The sequence below is a fragment of the Pseudonaja textilis genome, chromosome 1 (genome assembly GCF_049901715.1).
Source record: "Pseudonaja textilis isolate UNSWEBS1 chromosome 1, rPseTex1.2, whole genome shotgun sequence".
In the NCBI taxonomy this organism is placed as follows: Eukaryota; Metazoa; Chordata; class Lepidosauria; order Squamata; family Elapidae; genus Pseudonaja; species Pseudonaja textilis.
In genome coordinates this window covers 78,512,915-78,533,109 of record NC_141990.1, presented here as the reverse complement: position 1 = coordinate 78,533,109, position 20,195 = coordinate 78,512,915, and the positions used below count along the sequence as shown (strand labels likewise).

General features: G+C 37.1%; 1 protein-coding gene across 18 annotated transcripts in view; it reads left to right on the top strand.

The window, feature by feature from the left end:
• The window catches only part of ARID1B (AT-rich interaction domain 1B), a 410,221-nt gene extending 396,240 nt beyond the window's left edge, over nucleotides 1-13,981 (top strand). For 9 of the 18 annotated variants that reach the window (XM_087939034.1, XM_087939052.1, XM_087939014.1 and 6 more), the window contains 6 exons: nucleotides 774-924; nucleotides 3,173-3,289; nucleotides 5,710-5,806; nucleotides 7,424-8,216; nucleotides 9,718-9,848; nucleotides 10,841-13,981. In XM_087939034.1, the coding sequence (XP_087795160.1) occupies nucleotides 774-924; nucleotides 3,173-3,289; nucleotides 5,710-5,806; nucleotides 7,424-8,216; nucleotides 9,718-9,848; nucleotides 10,841-12,571 (3,020 nt within the window). In that variant the 3' untranslated portion in view covers nucleotides 12,572-13,981. The remainder of the gene's footprint in view (nucleotides 1-773; nucleotides 925-3,172; nucleotides 3,290-5,709; nucleotides 5,807-7,423; nucleotides 8,217-9,717; nucleotides 9,849-10,840) is intronic. The other 9 variants (XM_087939114.1, XM_087939103.1, XM_087939088.1 and 6 more) reach the window with 1 other exon arrangement.
• Nucleotides 13,982-20,195: the final 6,214 nt, after the last annotated feature.

Genomic DNA, 20,195 nt, shown 5'->3' with positions numbered 1-20,195 from the left:
ATGATTTATACTAGACAATATTCTGTATCTCTGAAATCATTTATTACTGAAATCATTTATTACTCTTACATCCCAAGGAGATTTCCAAAGTGACTTCCAGTTAGAAATCTGAAAGCAGGAATAAATAAAAAAGCAATAAAACACGTAAATCAATAAAATAAGAACAGCGTTTTCAGAGTTAAAGCAGAAATTTAAAGTGAGCAAATGTAAAGAACTTAGCAAAAACATTTATATTTAGTGCCCAGGTTTACCAACCCTGGTCACTTATATTTTTTCTGGATGCAGTATTCCAAAGCCAACATCAAAAACTGAAGAGATTTGTGTTTTATGTCACCTCCAGAAGGGAGAAAAAAACTTATGGATAAATTGATGTTTTAGAAACTATCCATTATATGGTAGCCAGTAGATATTTAGACATCTTCCTTTGTGTAGGTTGAACTTAGAGAACAAAAATAGCTGTGATAATAATGCTAATATATTGATCCAGTGGAGATTTGTAAGTTAGTAGTAGACTCCTTTCTTGAGAAAAAAAAGCAGAAAACTCAAAAATTGCCTGAGATTTTTATTTGGGTTTAAAATTATAAAATACACAATGGCATTATAATGGCACTGCTGCTGAAGTAAGTTATCTCCTCAGTTCTGATAGTGTTTGTTGAATTATCCTGTTTCAGTTCTCTGAACATCAATGATATTTAATAATTCTTAATAATATATCTTTCAAATAACATAAAGCCATATGTTTTCTTTCTTTCTTTCTTTTCTTTCTTTTATAGTGCCTGGAAATAGTGAACCCTTCATGGCGCCTGGACAAATGCCCAACAGTGGCATGCAGGATATGTACAGCCAGAGTCCCGCTGCAACCATGTCCAACATGGGCATAGGCCAACGGCAACAGTTTCCCTATGGAAGTGGTTATGACCGGAGGTGAGACTTCATCAGCTTCAAAACACAGAGAAAAATGGTGAAAAGATTCTGCATTGTCACTGTCCTTCTAACAGACCATTTGGCTGACCATTTAATGCTCTTCAGAAAATCAGCGAGAGCAAAACCACTAATAAAAGACTGAATCTATTTTGTGTAAGAACTAATAAGTGAGTGTGTGCTGAATAAGGAGCACCTTGTCTCTAGAGAGCTCTATTTGATGTTCTTTTGCTTAATCAGATTTCAGCATCACTATTCTCCCTCCCTCTCTCCCCCCTCCCTCTCTCTCTCTCTCTCTCTGTCTCTCTGTGTGTGTGTGTGTGTGTGTGTGTGTGCGCTTAATGAACCAGCCTCTGGGAAATTGCACCTTTTTCTGATGGTTTTGTGCTATCTGTTGTAGAGGAGTACATTACAAAAATCTACGTAAACAAATAGATTCTCATTTCCAGGATAGTCATTTAATACATCCCAGCCTCATTAAAGTCAACAATACTTCTGTTTGGATGCATATCCTCATTCACATTGTGACCCAGCACATATAACTGACAAGAGGTTGGAGTCAATATCCTCTGGTATGCAGGCAAGCAATATGCTCACCAATGTAGAAAACTGGATACCTCTGATAGGTAACAGAGATATATTCCTTTCCATCCTCTTCCACCCCCAATTCAAAGATAAGCCAATTCAAAGATAAGTTCTGTGCTAGCATCATAAGATCATAAAAAAGATCAAGATTTCTCTGCCTAGTTGTGCCCGACACTAGGGGAGGCAGAGCTCCTTTCTGTTGCCTAGCTGAGGGAGCCAGTGTTTTATTTATTTATTTATTTATTTATTTAGAAAATGTATATTGCCACCTACTCGCACATGGAGACTCAAGATAGCTTACAGAACATAAAAGCACAATATAAAATAAATATAAATAATAAAAATAATAACCTATGACAACACATATTCATAGCACCATTTAATGCTGTCTGGTAGTGTTATTTCAAAGACACTGTTACCTTCACACTGGAGTGATACTGATTTGTTTACTTGCATGCTTTTGAACCATGTAGTTGGGTCTCAAACTGCCAACCTTTCGGTTGACAAACCCCGTGTCTTAACTACTAGGCCACCACACACACCCTTGCTATAAGGCCATAGCTAAAGAGAAGAAAAGAGAAGAGTTGCTAATTGGATGGAATTCAGTAGAGGGGAGATCCTTTTTTGGAAAAGCAAAATGTCCCCTTCAAAAAAAGAGGAGGGGTGGTGAACAATGACTGCAGAAGCACAATGAAATGCACAAAATAGCAAAATCTTTTTGTGGTTGTTGTCTTCAAAATAAGACCATTTACAGTAACATTCAACCTGCAACCTAAAAATTTGCGCTATCACAGTAAAGGTAAACATCTTGTCATGTTCCAGTATTCTGGAAAAAACCAATCCATGCAGAATGTGTTTTTCTCTGCAACCTGGCAATGGGAACTTTCTGGATTAGCATTATCTTGTCTGCCAGAAAAGCAGCAATACGTTGTAATTTTGGCTCGTTTGTTGAAGTATGTTCTTCTTTATGGATAACTTTTGAAAAATGGTACTAAGAAAATTGACAGCAAGAAAAAGATTATATATTAAGCAATTAACTTTCCTAAAGCAATAGAGAATGGTTTATGTCATTGTTTTTTTACTAAAAAGAAAAATAGTATGAATTCAAATCAGTCTCCATCACTGATCAGAATATTAGAAATGCCATTGGATTTTTAAATCAAAAATTGTTAAAATTAATCAGATTCAAAATGGTTTAATTCATCATATAAATGCAGCCTCTAAGAATTATGATGCATTAATTTTTTTATTATTTTTGAAAAATAATCGCAATATTTTAGAAAGAGAATGACTCTAAAGAGTAAGAGCAATGATATTGAGGGAGATACCCAAGGTTGATTGCCAATATCATAAAGAGTAAAGTTCATAACATTCAGAATTCAGGAAGAAGACTGAATCCTAAGTAAGCTTCATGAATAGATATAAAACTTACAATTGCCTAGTTCTTTATACATCAGGCAAAATTTACAAACAAGCTGCATGAGCTAGCCTCTAAAATTTTATTCATCAAAAAGTCTGCAGTGGCCTATAAAACATTTTCAGTCTCAGAGAAAATGTTGGTATTGAAATTGGCTATTCCATAAGTTTTTTTAAAATTTCATTTTAATTCACCAGACTTGGAGAATAAGTGCTTTCTACAGTGTGAAGTTTCCTTTGTCATTTTTAGGTTGCATCATGGGCTGGGTCCTGAAGGCAGTATGGGAGCATCTGGTCAAAGCAACATGGTGCCTTCAAACAGTGACCCAAGCATATACTCTCCTAACTGTTATCCTGGGCAACAAAGGTGAATAATTTAATCTGTTTAAAATACCTGTGTTGACAGATAATCTTAAAGACTACTGGATAGGAGGTGCAATTTGCTACACTGGATTGCTGTATTGCATTTCATGCAGATTTTCTGCAAGACATTTTTTGTCATAAGCTTTGGAGAATAATGATGGTTGCATGGCTGCATGGTTGGTAGATTGTTTTATGCTTTACTTCGGCTTTTCTTAAGTTTGGATTCTAGAGATGGATTCATTTGGAACATGTAGAGAACTTGCGATTACAGCATTTTTACATATTATAAAACCATTCACCAGAGAATCCTTTTCTCAGCCTTTTACTTTACATTCATTTGTAAAACAGTGAGGTTCTCAAATGTTTCTTTGTTGATGTCATTTCATAGATAAATTAATTGAACACGTGCTTGAAATACAGGCTGCTGCTCTTTCTCTCAAACCCTAAAGTAGATCAGTTTCACATATCGCTATACAGTTATAACATGACTTATCTCTAACCTAATTTAACTAACACAATTTAAGTTGCATATATTTTTAGTGACAAAGTAGATCACTGAAGTTCTTGAATTTCAATTATTTTCACTTGTAGCAGATTTCTCCACTTTAGACTACTGGGGCAATATAGATTTTTTTAGAGGTAGTATAAATCAACCAAATGTGTAGTTAATGTAACAATGCAATAATCCAGGAAACTGCATTGCTTGGGAAATTCGCCCTCTTTTCTCCCATGGTAAATGCCTTATCTTTTAGGCATTTGTCTCAGGAGTAGCACACAGACTGCTGTGTCCAACCAAAACTTTCCCATTCTCCCTTGCTCCATTTTCTGTACTTTGCTGCTATATTGTGTCACTTCTGATCATGATATTCGTGCTGTTACCATAATATTAGCTAGCCCACTGATATCCTGGTTGAGCTCATGGTGCTTACAGTCAGTGCTGGAGGTTTATTTGCTGAAAACCATTCAATCTGATGTGGGAGAATTTGATTACTGCATTTAGATGTCACATTGTAAGAACAAATGTAAACGTTTTGTCTATTTGGATAAAGTATATATTTGTTGATGTTGTTGTTAGTTGCGAAGTCATGTCCGACCCATTGCGACCCCATGGACAACGTTCCTCCAGGCCTTCCTGTCCTCTCCCATCCCCCAGAGTCCGTTTAAGCTCACACTGATTGCTTCAGTGACTCCAGCCACCTCATTCTCTGTCGTCCCCTTCTTCTTTTGCCCTCAATCTTTCTCAGCATTAGGCTCTTCTCCAGTGAGTCCTTCCTTCTCATTAGGTGGCCAAAGTATTTGAGTCTCATCTTTAGGATGTGGCCTTCTAAAGAGCAGTCAGGGTTGATCTCCTCTAGAACTGACCAGTTTGATCACCTTGCAGTCCAAGGCCTCACAGGAGTCTTCTCCAGCACCATACTTCAAAGGCCTCAATTCTTTGGCACTCAGCCTTTCTTATGGTCCAACTTTCACAGCCATACATTGCAACTGGGAAAACCATAGCCTTGACTATACTCAGTTTTGTTGAAAATGTATTTAGATGGTGCTTTTCTCCAATTCCAGGTAAGTTTGAGGCTGCACCTAAAGCTCCTATGTTTGGAGCCCAATAGATAATAAGCTCATTTAAATCATTTAAAAGAGTGATTATTCGCTGATTTTATTAGATATGTTTGTAATCTTAGTATTGTTACTGTTGTTTTACATTTCATTATTTCTTTGTATTCCAGTTCAACTATCTTACTTACTTATTTTCTTACTATCTTATTTCAGATTTGTAATCTTTTTTTAAAAAAAATCTAATATTAGAATGGCTATTAGGTCATGCATTACTCATTTATACATAAATCATTTTAAAACTGCAACACTCTGGCAATAGTAGGTAATCATATATTGTTGCCAACATTCTGAATATCAAGTATGGAATCTGCTTCAACCAGTCAGTTGCATTTCTTCTCAGTTACAGTACGTTAGTCAGATGCTTTTGTATTAAAGCTCATTCAGACATTGTCAAGTGAGATTGAAGAATATGGAATCATAAACTGCTAAGTCATCTGAAGAAAGGTGAAACATGTCTGCATCCAGGCCACGTGTTGTTTGACATCACTTTTTCCCCCCAATATTGGTATATTATTACCTTATAAAAGAGTAGATAATGTTTCTAAGAGAGTGATCACTGATTTACTCTGCTACATTTGTATTGAATAAGACTGAATGGAACTGAGTGTATGTAATCAAAAATTAAAACCACTTCATTTTTAAAACCTTGTACTGCATTTGGTGGAGAACAATTTGATATGAAAAAAGAGGATGCCGATTTTCAGGCTTCATGAAGGATAGAAACTGTTTTAATGGGATAAGAAGTTTCAATATTTTGAGGCATTTTTGAAATCATAAGCACTAAGGTACAGCTCATATTTTTCATTGCAGGCACGAACCATATGGACCGCAGTATCCAATGCAAGCTCCTCCTTCTGGACAACCCCCCTATGGAACACACCAATCAGGAATGTTTCCACAGCAGCAAGTAAATAGTTTTATAGTATTCCTTTTGCAAAATTCACTCTAAAGATCTAAGCACTTGTTACTGGCAAAAAAAGTAAACAATGGACAACGATATTTGCTACTTTGGAGAATTTTATATTTGTATCTTTTTATATGGAATGTTTCTTAACAACAATTGGCTAATGTTATGAATGATACAGAACATTCACTAAAACTATTCTGTTTTATTGACTGAAAAATTAATAAGAAAGCATAGATAATTAACAAGATGTATCCCAAATGGATCTATGTGGTAGCAGTAAATTTAAAGGGGGGGAAATTGTAGGATCATAGAACTGTATAATTGGGAGGAACTACAAGGATTAGCTAGTCAAATTCTCTGCAGGGTGCAGGAAAAAGAGTTAAATCACTCATAAGAAATGAGTGACCAGAATCTTTAAAAATCTCTAGACATGGGGAACCCATAGCTTTCATAAACAGACTGTTTCGTTGTTGGTATAAAAGCAGAAAGGAAGATAATTCTGCCTTCTTATTTAAAACTTATAAGGATATTTCAACTAGGGAAAAAGGGAGCATAGTTAGGTGAATCTGCAGAAATTGCCATCACCTGTCCTCCATAATAGGACAGAGCAATTAGTGTTGAGGTAGCCTTTCTTCCACAGCATTCCAATTTTATTTATTGGTTGATTTGATTCATAGCTAATAACACTTCAAAGTAAACTATTGGCAATTAAAAATAAGTGGAACCTACAAAAAATTGTAATGAGGATTTTACTTCTTCAGGGCTTCATTTAGCTAACAAGCATCATTTACAATATAGTTTTTTCTTCTTTCCAATGTGAACTGTTCATATACTGTTTAATGTTTGGTATACTATACAAATGATATACTTAGAGTGTTCATTTCTTCCCATTATTTCTTTTTACTTGTTATTACATATTATATGTTCCCCTGATTTTAGTTTTATTATAGTTTGTTTTGGCATTTTCTTGTATATTAATTGGGGGGTTTGTACTGTTGTGTATGTTTCTAAATAAATAAATAATATTATTGGCAACATTTGGCCACATAAGGATCATCACAAGGAAAATGTGTGTGTGTGTGTGCAAGCTCAGATATTCCATCTATATGTCTGTCACTTTCAAAACATGTAAATCAATCCACTAACACATCTAACACATATAAAACCTCAAGCAAATATCATTAAATAAAATTCTAAAGTCTAAAAACATCTTAACTAATAAATACCTTTTTATCAAACTTCCTGATCCCTCTTCCAGAACTTAATATTGGAAAAGAAATATTAAGACACTTAATTATAAGGCATTTACTTCAAAACAATTCCTAAAAGGAAACTGATATCTCATGTTATGCCTACAGTCATTGATACTAAAATCATTATTCATTTAAAATGTTATGCACTACATATGGACAAAATTTCAACTACCTTATGCATATTTATTCAAATAATTAAAAGGTCATTGTACATCTTTCAAACACTAATGAAGATAAAGTTGATTATTTGCATTGAAAATATTATGAGTATATTCTACCACACTATTCTACCACACGAATGTATAAGAATATATAAAAAATAATATTTTATGCTATTTAAAATATTTGGTGTCCTTTTTTTCAGAACTACAAACGGCATATGGATGGCATGTATGGGCCTCCAGCAAAACGTCATGATGGAGATATGTTTAACATGCAGTACAGCAACCAACAGCAGGAGATATTTAACCAGTACAGCAGTGCTTACTCTGGACCAGACAGGAGACCCATCCAGGGACAGTATCCATATCCTTATAACAGAGAAAGGATGCAGGGTCCTGGACAAATGCCACAACATGGAATACCTCCGCAGATGATTGGTGGCCCTATGCAGACATCAGCTTCCAGTGAAAGCCCCCAACAAAACATGTGGCCCACAAGAAATGATATGTCTTACCCATATCAGAACAGGCAAGGCCCTGGGGGCCCTGCACAGGCCCCACCTTATCCAGGGATGAATCGTACTGATGATATGATGGTACCTGACCAGAGAATAAACCATGAAAGCCAGTGGCCTTCTCATGTCAACCAGCGACAGCCTTCTTACATGTCATCCTCTGCTTCCATGCAGCCTATTACTCGACCTCCTCAGTCATCCTATCAGACGCCACCATCAATGCCAAACCACATATCTCGAGCTCCTAGCCCTGCATCTTTCCCACGCTCTCATGAAAATCGTATGTCTCCCAGTAAATCTCCATTCCTATCCTCTATGAAGATGCCAAAAGTTATGCCTACTCTTCCAGTCTCGCAGGTCACAGGTCCTCCAATGCAGCCACCATCATCTATTAGGAGGGAAGTCACTTTTCCCCCAGGTTCGGTAGAAGCATCCCAACCAATTTTAAAACCAAGGCGAAAGATTACCTCAAAAGATATTGGTAAGTCTTCCTATTGTCCTTACAGAGGAAGACACTTTTTACAATAATTTTGTAGAGGTTGCGTGTATTTGTATTAATTCACTTAAGCAATTAGTTTTATTAAATTGAAGCTGAGCTCAGATTTATTTTGTAGTAGTAATAATGATTTATGTATCATCAATAAAATACAAATAAATACTGAATATTTAGGGAAGTATAATGGTTACAAGAGGTACAATATTGTATTATTTTAAGATGATATTGTTCTTATTGTGCACTTTCATAGTATTTTATATTGTTTATAATTAATGATTGCTTATGATCTCAGAACAGAAGTCTGAATTCACATACAATGCATCTAGTAACTCTTAAACAATAAGCATTTGAAATTTTAACTTGAAAGCTCTCTTTCAAGGAGTAAAGTTGTTAATGGAGCAGTAACTTGACAAAAAGAAAATGTTAAAATATATGTAAAGGCTGAGGAAGCTTGTCTTGGAGGAGCACTGTTACTTGGAAAATTGATCTATGAGATATGATATTGACAAGTTCTGGACATGCTGATCAGTCATCTTCTTTCTTGAAAGAAAGCAAAGATAGTCTTATTGCACTGATATATGCCCCATTTTCTGAATGGATAGTATCTTGTTGCATGTTACAGAGATATATAGATATGTTTGGATATCACACAAGCTGTAAATACTATCCTTCGATTGCTAGCTTTCCTTCCCTAAAAGGAAACTCCAAAAGAATTGGCTTCCTAGCAGTTTTTTAAGAACAAAAATTTATAAATGTATGCTTTAAGTGAGCATTGTAAGAGTGCTGAAGCAAACATAATTTTTATTTTTCTGAAGAGGAAGAAGCTAATAAATAGACAGCAGTAGTGATATTTCCCCTGTCTCAACCTCTTCTACTGGTATTATAAAACTGCTTTTTCTCTACAGCAGAGGTGGTATTCAGCAGGTTCTCACCAGTTCTGAAGAACCAGTAGTGGAAATTTTGAGTAGTTCAGAACAGGCAAATACCATCTCTTGACTGGAGATTTTACAGTATCCTTCCCCTGCCACGCCCACCAAGCCACACCCACAAAACCAGTAGTTTAAAAAAATTGAACCCCACCACTGCGCTACATCTTCCTACTCTAAAGATATGGACATTAACTGAGTTTTACAGAATTAAAGCAGAGCACATCATCAGAATATACAAAGTTTCCACAGTGTACCACAAAGCATGTGTGACACATGTACACATGTATTTGCAAATTAACTGAGATAAATCCTTACTGTCTCTGTCAATTTCCTAGATTTTAGAGAAGGTCATCCCTTCTGTTTCACAACAGTCTAGCTCTTTTCATACGATTATATTATAGGGCATCAAAAATCATTTGGAAATACTTTGGAACTTGTGCAAGTATAGCACTCTGCTCTTTAAAAAAAAAGAAAAGAAAATTGTCTCTGTTTTCAGGTTTCAGATGCTGCTGCAGATTTCTTCTTAATAAAAGCTTTCTTGCTTTCTTTGTTTTCAGTGAGTCCGGAAGCCTGGCGAGTGATGATGTCTCTTAAATCAGGCCTTCTTGCAGAAAGTACTTGGGCATTAGACACTATTAACATTCTTTTGTACGATGATAGTACGGTTGCTACGTTCAATCTCTCGCAGGTAGGTTGGTTATTTTACACCTCAGTGTCTCCATTCATTCTGTAAATGGAGGGGGAATCCCACATTCTTTGCTGCTATGCTTTCCAGTGCCTGAGCCATCCAGTTCCCCTTAGGAGTAGGGCAAGTCCTCGGAATACCACAGAAGATACACAGTTTATAGATAGTGGCTCAACAACACACATGTTTTCCTGTTCTCTGTAATGTAATGGGGAGGTAAGGGTGAACATTGTCATGGCACGGGACTGTTTTTTTTGCTCGACTCAACTTGTATTACACCAATCTGTGAATGTAAAAGCTATGAGTCTTCTTGTTCTGACTGCTAAAGTAAAATAAGGTAAGACAAAGAAGTATACAAATAACTGTATAATTATACAATTGTATAATTATACAATTATAGAAGTAACACTTATGTACTGTTTCACAGTGCTTTATAGCCTTCTAAGTGGTTTACAGAGTCAGCATATTGCCCCCAACAATCTGGGTTCTCATTTTACCAACCTCAGAAGGATGAAAGGCTGAGCCAGGTTTGAAGGAATTGAACTCTTGGCAGTGAGCAGAATTAGCCTGCAATACTGCATTCTAACCACTGCACCACCACAAGTCATTATATTCATAATTATAACTCAGGATCATATGTAATGGTTCATATGCTTTGAAAAGAAAGGACATTTTCTTTGAAAAGAAGACTCAATTCGCTTTTACAATCACATGGACTAAATACTACTCAAAAGTAAATTTTAAGGAATTCATAATTGTTCACTTTTTTATTACTGGTCACTTGTATTAAAAGTATTTACTGAACACCTGTATTAAAAGTATTTTTTTATGTGTAAATAGGAAGAGAGGACTAACCAATTCTGAATCTTCTAAAAGGGAATCTAAAGATCTTTTTTTTTCCTAAAACAAATCCGTTCTTGTTTACATAATTCTATAATGATCTAAAATGTTCCTTTTACCATTTTTTTCTGTTTTTCCTCTCTTTGTTTCCCCAGTTATCTGGTTTTCTTGAGCTGTTGGTGGAATATTTTAGAAAATGCCTGATTGATATTTTTGGGATCCTTATGGAATATGAAGTGGGATATCCAGGACCAAAACTGCAAGATCATAATTCATTTCCGAATGAGGATGGGCAGTCTGCAACGGAGGATGTCAGGAAAGAGGAAGAGAACAATGATGAATGTATAGATTACTTTGATGACCTGGAAGATGAGGAGGAAGAAGAGGAAGAAGATGAAACTGAGAACACAGAAGAAGGAAAGAATACTCTTGTAGCTCCACCTGATGCCATTCTTGATCCAAGTGAGAAGCCAAAACAAGCCAGTAAGTTTGACAAGTTGCCAATAAAAATTGTAAAGAAAAACAACTTATTTGTTGTCGACCGATCTGATCGGCTGGGGCATGTTCAGGAATTCAACAGTGGGCTTCTTCATTGGCAACTTGGTGGGGGTGATACAACTGAACACATTCAGACCCATTTTGAGAGTAAGATGGAGATTCCTGCTTGCAGGCGGCCATCTCTATCAGTCTCCTCAGGTAAAAAGAAGAACATAGAGGGGAAAGGAGAATCTGAGGAACAGCAAGACAAAAGCATATCAGCCACTATTGATGATGTCTTGTCAGCTCGTCCGGGAGCATTGTCTGAAGACCCCGACTCTAATTCTCAGACAGATAGTAATAAATTCCCATTTGGGATCCATCAAGTGAAAAGTCATCGAAATATCAAACTGCTGGAAGATGAGCCACGGAGTCGAGATGAGACTCCTCTATGTACCATTACCCACTGGCAAGATTCTTTGGCCAAGCGTTGCATCTGTGTTTCAAATATTGTCCGCAGTTTATCTTTTGTGCCTGGCAATGATGTGGAAATGTCTAAACATCCAGGCTTGGTGCTAATCTTGGGAAAGTTGATTCTTCTTCATCATGAACACCCAGAAAGAAAGCGTACACCACAGACATATGAAAAAGAGGAAGAAGTGGACAAAGGGGTGGCCTGCAGCAAGGATGAGTGGTGGTGGGACTGCCTTGAGGTCTTGAGGGATAATACATTGGTCACACTAGCCAACATTTCTGGGCAGCTAGACTTATCTGCTTATACAGAAAGCATCTGTTTGCCAATTTTGGATGGCTTACTGCACTGGATGGTGTGCCCATCGGCAGAGGCACAAGATCCTTTTCCAACTGTGGGGCCCAACTCAATCCTTTCGCCTCAGAGACTTGTACTGGAAACCCTGTGTAAACTCAGTATCCAAGACAATAACGTGGACCTCATATTGGCCACGCCCCCATTCAGTCGTCAGGAGAAACTGTATGCTACTTTAGTTAGGTACGTTGGGGAACGCAAAAATCCTGTCTGCCGAGAAATGTCAATGGCGCTCTTATCAAACCTTGCCCGAGGGGACACGTTAGCATCAAGGGCAATAGCTGTGCAGAAGGGAAGCATTGGAAACTTGATAAGCTTCCTTGAGGATGGGGTCACGATGGCCCAGTACCAGCAGAGCCAGCATAACCTTATGCACATGCAGCCTCCGCCTCTGGAGCCACCTAGTGTGGACATGATGTGCAGGGCAGCCAAGGCCTTGTTGGCCATGGCCCGGGTGGAGGAAAACCGCTCCGAATTCCTTTTACATGAGGGCCGCTTGCTGGATATCTCAATATCAGCTGTCCTGAACTCTATGGTTGCATCTGTCATCTGTGATGTACTCTTTCAGATAGGGCAGTTATGACACAAGTGAGAAGCAAGCATGTGTGAGTGGAGATTAAAGGGTCACATATAACTGGCTGGTTTCTGTACCTGTTTATCCAGTGTAGGAAGAATGGGGAAAAAAGAAGAAGAAAAAGTAGAAGAATCTTTGCTCCTCTGCCCCATTCACTATTTACCAATTGGGAATTTCAAAACATTAATTTGAACAGTTATGGGATTAATATTTGCTGTCTATGTGTATAAGTACATCTTTTTATTTTATTTTTTTAACCAAAGTCTCTCTCTAGTACATTCAAAGATCACATTTCTTTTTTCATAGCTATCCTTGCTCATGTTTGTTTGTTTTCCCCATGTTTGAATCATATTTTTCGGGGAGGGGAAGCAACCTTGAATTTTGGGGGGGGTGTCAAGATATAGAAAAATACGATTTGATGTTGGGAGAAAGGGGCATGCCACTCTCAAATGCAAAAGTGGAGGGAAAAAATGCTGAGCTAATGTGCTTTTTATTTTTTAAGAACAAAGGAAATTCCAACCATCCTTACTGCCATTGCCCAAAGTGCTGTGTGCAATAGAAGAATTATAGTGATATAGGTGTGGCGGATGGCAAAGGAAAAGGGTGTCAGATCCTCATCTGCCCACATTTCTTGGGTTCTCTGCAGGAGAAGTTACACTATGCTAGGAGCAAAACCAATTCTTTAAGAAAGTAAAAACAACTCTGAAGACGATCAACACAAATTGCTTCCTCACCAGAACTGTCAACATCAATATCTATTGTTTGACCTTCCACAATGACAGTTCATTACAATTTCTTTAAATCATTTTTTTAAAATATTTTTATTGCCTAAAGGCAGTGTTGTATATAGAAGTTGTACATTAAACATACCCTCATCTTTTTAAAAAAAATAAATAAAACAAGTACAAGGATTTATTTTTTTCATGATGTGGTAACTACAAAGTGATGGTAGACTTAATTTTATTATTATTATTATTGTTATTATATTATTATATTATTATTATTATTTTCTTTGGGCCATAACTCCAAAAACTAAGAAAAAAAACACCACGAGGGTAATGTACAAGTTTCTGTATGTATAAAGTCATGCTCTATTTCGGGAGAGCAATTGCTCACAACTTACTTTATAAATCAAGATGTGGAAATGGTTACGTATGGATTGATTGAAGAAAATGGTTACCAGTCTACAGAAAAAAATACATATATGGGGGGGCGGGAAAGAAAACACAACTTCAAAGATTTTTCAGTGCAAAGAATACACATTTGTATTTCAAAATAATGTAGTTTAAAAAATACAAAAAAACTTGATGTAAATTCCTCCTTTTCCTCTGGCTTAATGAATATCATTTATTCAGTATAAAATTTATATGTTCCACATGTTAAGAATAAATGTACATTAAATCTTGTTAAGCACTGTGATGGGTGTTCTTGAATAATGTTCTTATTTCTTCATGAAATCCCAGCCATTTCAGACAATGATGGTGAAGGTTATGTTTTTCTGCTTACCCTGGACTTCATCTAGTATTCAGATAATGCAACATACAAAAATATTAATTTTTTCCATCATTATTTATGAAAAAGAAGACTACAGAAGAAGATGAGATTGCTAATTTTCACTGTGTCTACGAAAGTTGCTGCACTCAAGGTATATGTGTATGCTTGAATAAAACTAAAAATGATCATAGTTAGATTGAGTTAGCTTATACTTCAGCTTTCCTGAGTTAGACTTAGCATTTTAGATTTATTTCTATTAACTTATAAAATTAATAAGAGCTATGCAATAAAAACAACATTATTAAATGTAATAATGATCAAAACAGTGACAAAGGGTCAGAGATGTAAAAGCTAGAAACTAAAAGAGATCCAATTGCCAAAAAAGGGCTTTTTTTCAAGAAGGGTTAAGAGAATTAGATTCTTTCCCCAGCTCTGAAAAAAATAAGAGAAAGGATTCCTGACAGAATTGTCTCCAAAGGAGATTATCTTTCAAGGGTAGTGTGCAACTACAGGTAGTCCGTGATTTACCAGAATTTCTGTGGGTAAGCAAGGTCATTGTTAAGCAAATTGTGCCTGATTTTATGATGTTTTTGCCATGGTTGTTAAGAGGGTCACTACAGTTAAGGCACTCATGTTAACAATTCCAGTTTCCCCCATTGATTTTGCTTGACAAAAGCCATCTGGAAAAGTCAGAAATGGTGATCATATGTCCCTGGGATGCTACATCTGTCATAAATACACAACAGTTGCCAAGTGCCCAAAATTTGATCACGTGACCAGATCACTGTAAACAGTTGTTAAATCTGAGGATGCATTGTAAGTCTCTTCTTTTCAGTGCTGTTGTGACTTTGGTCTCTAAATGAATGGTTGCAAGTCAAGGAATTACCTGTGTGCTCATGTGTCAACATGCAAAAATAAATGAGATTAACCTTTGAGTAAAACTATACAGAAGAGGTGTTCCTTCAGATATTGCATTCCCAAGCAGTGCTAGGAAGTTTGTAGAAATTAGCAATACTGTAATATCTTGATAATCATGAGGTTCAAATCATAAGTAGCGTTTTTCAGTGGATTTTTCCACGTTTCCCACAAGCATAAACGTCAAAGATGTGGAACGTGGTCAAAGATAGGTCTTCTTTCTTTGCTGGTATAGTCGCCCTAGACAGGAAACACGACATAGTTCTGGTATCCATCTTGTGCTAGAGAAAAATGCTACAGGCTCTCATGTTGTGCCTGAGCATGTATTGGCCTATGCAGCTGTCTGAAATGGTCTAGGCTAGCAATTTCCAACCTTGGTGACTTTACAACTTGTGGACTTCAACTCCCAGAATTCTGAGAGTTGAAGTCCACAAGTTGTAAAGTCACTAAGGTTGGAGATCCCTGGCCAAGGATGTTGAAGACAAACCTTTTGAGCTCAGCATTATCAAAACTGCAGAAAATTCCTAAGCTGACTTTGATGGCCTCTTTCTCTCATGAGCAGACATACATAGGAACACAGACAAAAGAGAAACCATTCATAGGAAAAAAGTAATTTATTATTGAATTAATAAATACTTGCATCGTAAATATTTTATGAAATGCCTATCCGAGGCAACTCCAGGCCTGGAAACCTCAAAGAATGCTCCGGAAAGAGCAGGAAAGAATTCCCTGGTCTTGTGCTCTTTTTGGAGGCTCCTGAGGCTGCGTGAGAGCAGGCCCCCTTGCACAACATCCAATAGGTCTTGCAGAGGCTTGGCGTGTCACCAGAAATAACGTGTCACCTATATCACTGGTCTGGATTAACAGCAAGGCCTGAAGAATTGACTAGTAAGAATTGTTCCTCACTGTTAGTTCATTTCATTTTGAGTATTGTACAGGCAGAAAGTGTTGCTGTTCTATCTTAATTGGCAATAAGAGTTGCTTGTATATTATAGTTTTATTGCTTTTTTTACTGATCTTGGGCTTTCTGGAAAATATGTTACCCCCAATAATATGTTTATTGTTTGGAACCATAGGATGCCAGGCAAAATGAGTACCATTATTATCCCAATTCACCATGTAACTTCCTTGTGTTCCCCCTGACTGTGCAATTTTCTCCTTTCCCCTCTCCCCCCCCTCCCAATTATAATCTGTGCACTGGTAACAGTTCATTCATCTTTTTAACTTACATCTAACAATGTATTCAGAAATTTATGTTAAATGATAGCCCACTGGTAACTGCCCTTCATGAAATGAGGCAGATTTAGGAAGCTATAAAAGCGTTCTGGGGTCCTTTTCATTCTTAATTATGTTATACAACAACCTTCAAATGTCTTGGCCATGGCTGGCCGGGAATTGTACAACTTGAGTTTATCACATTGGGAAAGTGCTGCACAAAATTATGTTCAGGGTCCTAACTTGACACTTTTTTTCAGCTCAGCGACAGCTACAGCTGGCTATAAAAATGTATGATGAAAAAGGAAGCAACTTCATATGCTCAGTGGAACAAATATAGAGCATGATCGTTGACTGGATTATTTAATGCTAAATTTGTATGGATCTATTAGAAGAAAAATTATTTGCGGGGGGGAAACAACATTAAAACAAGTGAAATTTTAAAAGTTTAATAGCATTAATACATGTGGAACAATCAGTATAATCTGGCTAGTGTTTTGACATAGAAAATTTTTTACTAGCAGAACTCTGAGGTTGTATTCATACAGGTTTTTATTAAGCAAATAGGTGCCATTTGATAGAAAGAATGCTGTGCAGAGTATGTTCTAAATGATAAGATATATTTTGGAATGTTACTAACTAAAAATTGGTTGAAATTTTACCAATGTTGCCTTGGAAATAATGATGAGAAGGTGTTTCTGATCATTATTTTTTCTGCTAATTTAAGCAGGTATCTGATCTAAATTATATACTATAGAGAGATCAATAAAATAGAGATTAGGGTCTGTTTCTCTTACATAGTATCAAGAAATTAAATCCATTGAGAAAAAAAATCATCCTCCATATTTAAGGGAAAAGTTGATAAAAGACCCAGTGTAAGAACGAACAACTTGAAAGTTTCAGAAAGATTTAAGGAGGCTTCAGCAGTGAGCTGAAACAGATTGGACAGAGTTTAACAAAAGGTAAAAGTTCTACATTTGGGTAGGAAAAAGGAATTGCGTAAATAGAGGATGAAGGATACCTGGCTTTCAGTACCGTATATGGCAGAGATCTGAGTAAATATGAGCCACTTGGGTTGCAGTAACAGCAGCAAAGTTCAAAGCATGGGAAATTAATTGTAACGCTTTCATGACTGTGGTTTTATCACATTGTAAGCCACTTGAGTCACTGAATAGTGAGATGGGTGACATACAATAAATAAATAATCGTTCCACTCCACTCTTGAGCAGACCCCATAGTTTAAGAAAGGCTAATGACAAATAGAAGTTCAAGATGGTAAAGGATCTGGAAACCAAGCACTTAAAAGAAATGCTTAAAGGTTCTTGATACGTTTAGTCTACAGAAGAGAGAACTGAAGAACGATATAATCATGTTTGAAGGGAGCTAAAGGCTGACACATAGAAGAAGGGGGTGAAGGCAGGACCAGAGCCAATGGGGTAAAAATGCAAGAGAAAATATTCAGCCAGTGCAACAGGCTGCTACATGAAATGGCGAGGTCTGTAACCAGAGGCTTGATGGTCATCTGTTAGAGATGTTTTTTAAAATCCTTGCAGAAGTGATCGTTTGACTCATGTTATCATTGTAGAATAACACTGCTGTGTTATTTGAGATGTGTCTGATTTCCTATTTACTCACGGAAAAGAAGAAATATTTGCAAACCCAAGCATCCGAGACCTTGACCTGTAAAAATTAAGGAGGCCATTCCCTGAAAAACCAACTTGTTGCACTTGCAGTGGCTTTCGTGTATTAAGAGCAAAGAGATCTATTTCTCTGGGTGTTCTTGTCATTACCTTTGGAAGAGAAAAGAGGGGAGGTAAAGCCTCTTGCAGTAATATGATCATAACAAACAACAGCTTAAGTCTACTTTGGCTGAAGGAGTTTATTTTTGTTGCTTTGACTCAAATTTGTTTTTGTTGCTTTGACAGCATATTGGTCGCAATTTTATATGACATCTTTACAGTTTTAGGACACAGAGCAAAAATAATAAATTTAAGTTACAGGAAAGTGAAGTCTGACTGAATATTAGGAAGAAATGTCCTAACCTAGCAGTTTAACAGTGGCACCAATTCATTAAATACACCCAAATTCTTGACAACAATCGCTTTATAGTATGAATGGCCACACTGACAACAATTTTGAACAAGACAAACTGTGACTATGAATTGACAGAAAAGGAGTAAAAATATTACATTTACTCTATATGATTTAAAATTATTCGTGAAAATGAAAGCAGGACTAGATGATTAGGGGACTGGAGGCTAAAACATATGAAGAACGGTTGCAGGAGCTGGCTATGTCTAGTCTGATGAAAAGAAGGACTAGGGGAGACATGATAGCAGTCTTCCAATATCTGCCACAAAGAAGAGGGAGTCAAGCTATTCTCCAGAGCACCTGAAGGCAGAATAAGAAGCAATGGATGGAAACTAATCAAAGGGAGAAGCAACTTAGAACTAAGGAAAAATTTCCTGACAGAACAATTAATCAGTAGAACAACTTGCCTCCAGAAGTTGTGAATGCTCCAACACTGGAAGTTTTTTTTTTAAAAAAATGTGGGCTAACCATCTGTCTGAAGTGGTATAGGCAGGGGGTTGGACTAGAAGACCTCCAAGACCTCCCTTCCAATTCTGTTATTCTAGATTCCTTATTAACAAGCACAGAAGAATTAAATGAAGATATTCATGTGCACTATAGACACAAAGGCAGCAAAATGATTGAAGATGATGGAACAGTGCAGTTTTTAAGCTTAACAATGAAGCTTTTAAGAAGAGATTGGAGAATCATTTGTCTGAAATGGTATACGGTTTCCTGCCTTGGGAGGGTGGGGTTGGACTAAAAGATCTTCCAACTCTGTTATTCTATTTTACTTCAACTCATACCTCTCCAAACCAAACCAACACTTTAGGGTGTTGAGTCTCAATTTTCACCGTAGCTATATAATTGTACTTTTTGACTATAACTCTTCTAAACTAGAAAGGTGCTAGCAATGAAGAATGAAGGGGGCAACGGGAGAACAGTCTGAATTGCATGCCAGCTTTCCTTTTCCTCTGATCTAATCTTCGATTAGAACTCCCATGCTTTCCAGCCACCTTGGTCATCACCAGGGCTTCTTTACTTTCGGTTCTCATCTTAGAATGTCCTTCTCAATTCAGCTGCAGATCCACATAAATGTCATCTTGCTAATGTTTAAGATGTAAAGCAAGAACTGGGTGCCATGTTTAGTGGAACGGCTAGGTGAACCTTCAATCAAGCTCACTTTCCATTCTCTAGAAGAGCAAGTTATCACCCTCCCTTCTGACCTTCAATACATTATTTTGAAAGTGCCCACACATGCACGCACATATATACAACTTCTCCATCTAAATTCTAGTCAGAAACCTTGGGAAAAAATCACTGGGATGGAAAAATGAGCAACTGTTATACAGAGAAGATGATGACAGCTCCTTCCCCCCCCCCCCACGCCTCTCTAAAAACATTTAAAATTTCCATTAGGCCTTGAAGAAAGTTGGCTTCTGAGTCAGATGCCAATTTAGTCCAGGGAGGGGTGAGAGACTTCACTCAAGTCTACAATGGGTATAGCTATTTATTAGCATTTATACCCCACCTTCTATGCAGGTGCTAGTGAAATATACTGTACATAGCATTCCTGACTTCTAATCCTTGCCCACATCAACATCCCTGTTAAGTAAGTTAATAGAAAGTGAGAATGGCCCAAAGCCACCCAGTTATTTCTCTTAGCATTGGAACTCTGCAGATTTTTACTTAAGATCCTGAATTTTTCCCCCCGGCTCTGCACGGGTAAGAAACTGCCCACTGTTATTATCCCCAGAAGCCCCCAGTCTTCTCTAGCCCTCCTGCCCCTTGGGAATGTTTCATAACATTCCCAAGGGGCAGGGGGCTCCTTTAGGCTCCCCGGGGGTGATTTTTTTCAGCCTGCATATAATCCTGGAGCTGATCAATCATAAATCATTCAACTGGGGAGATAAAGATGAATCTTGGCAAAGGAGTAATA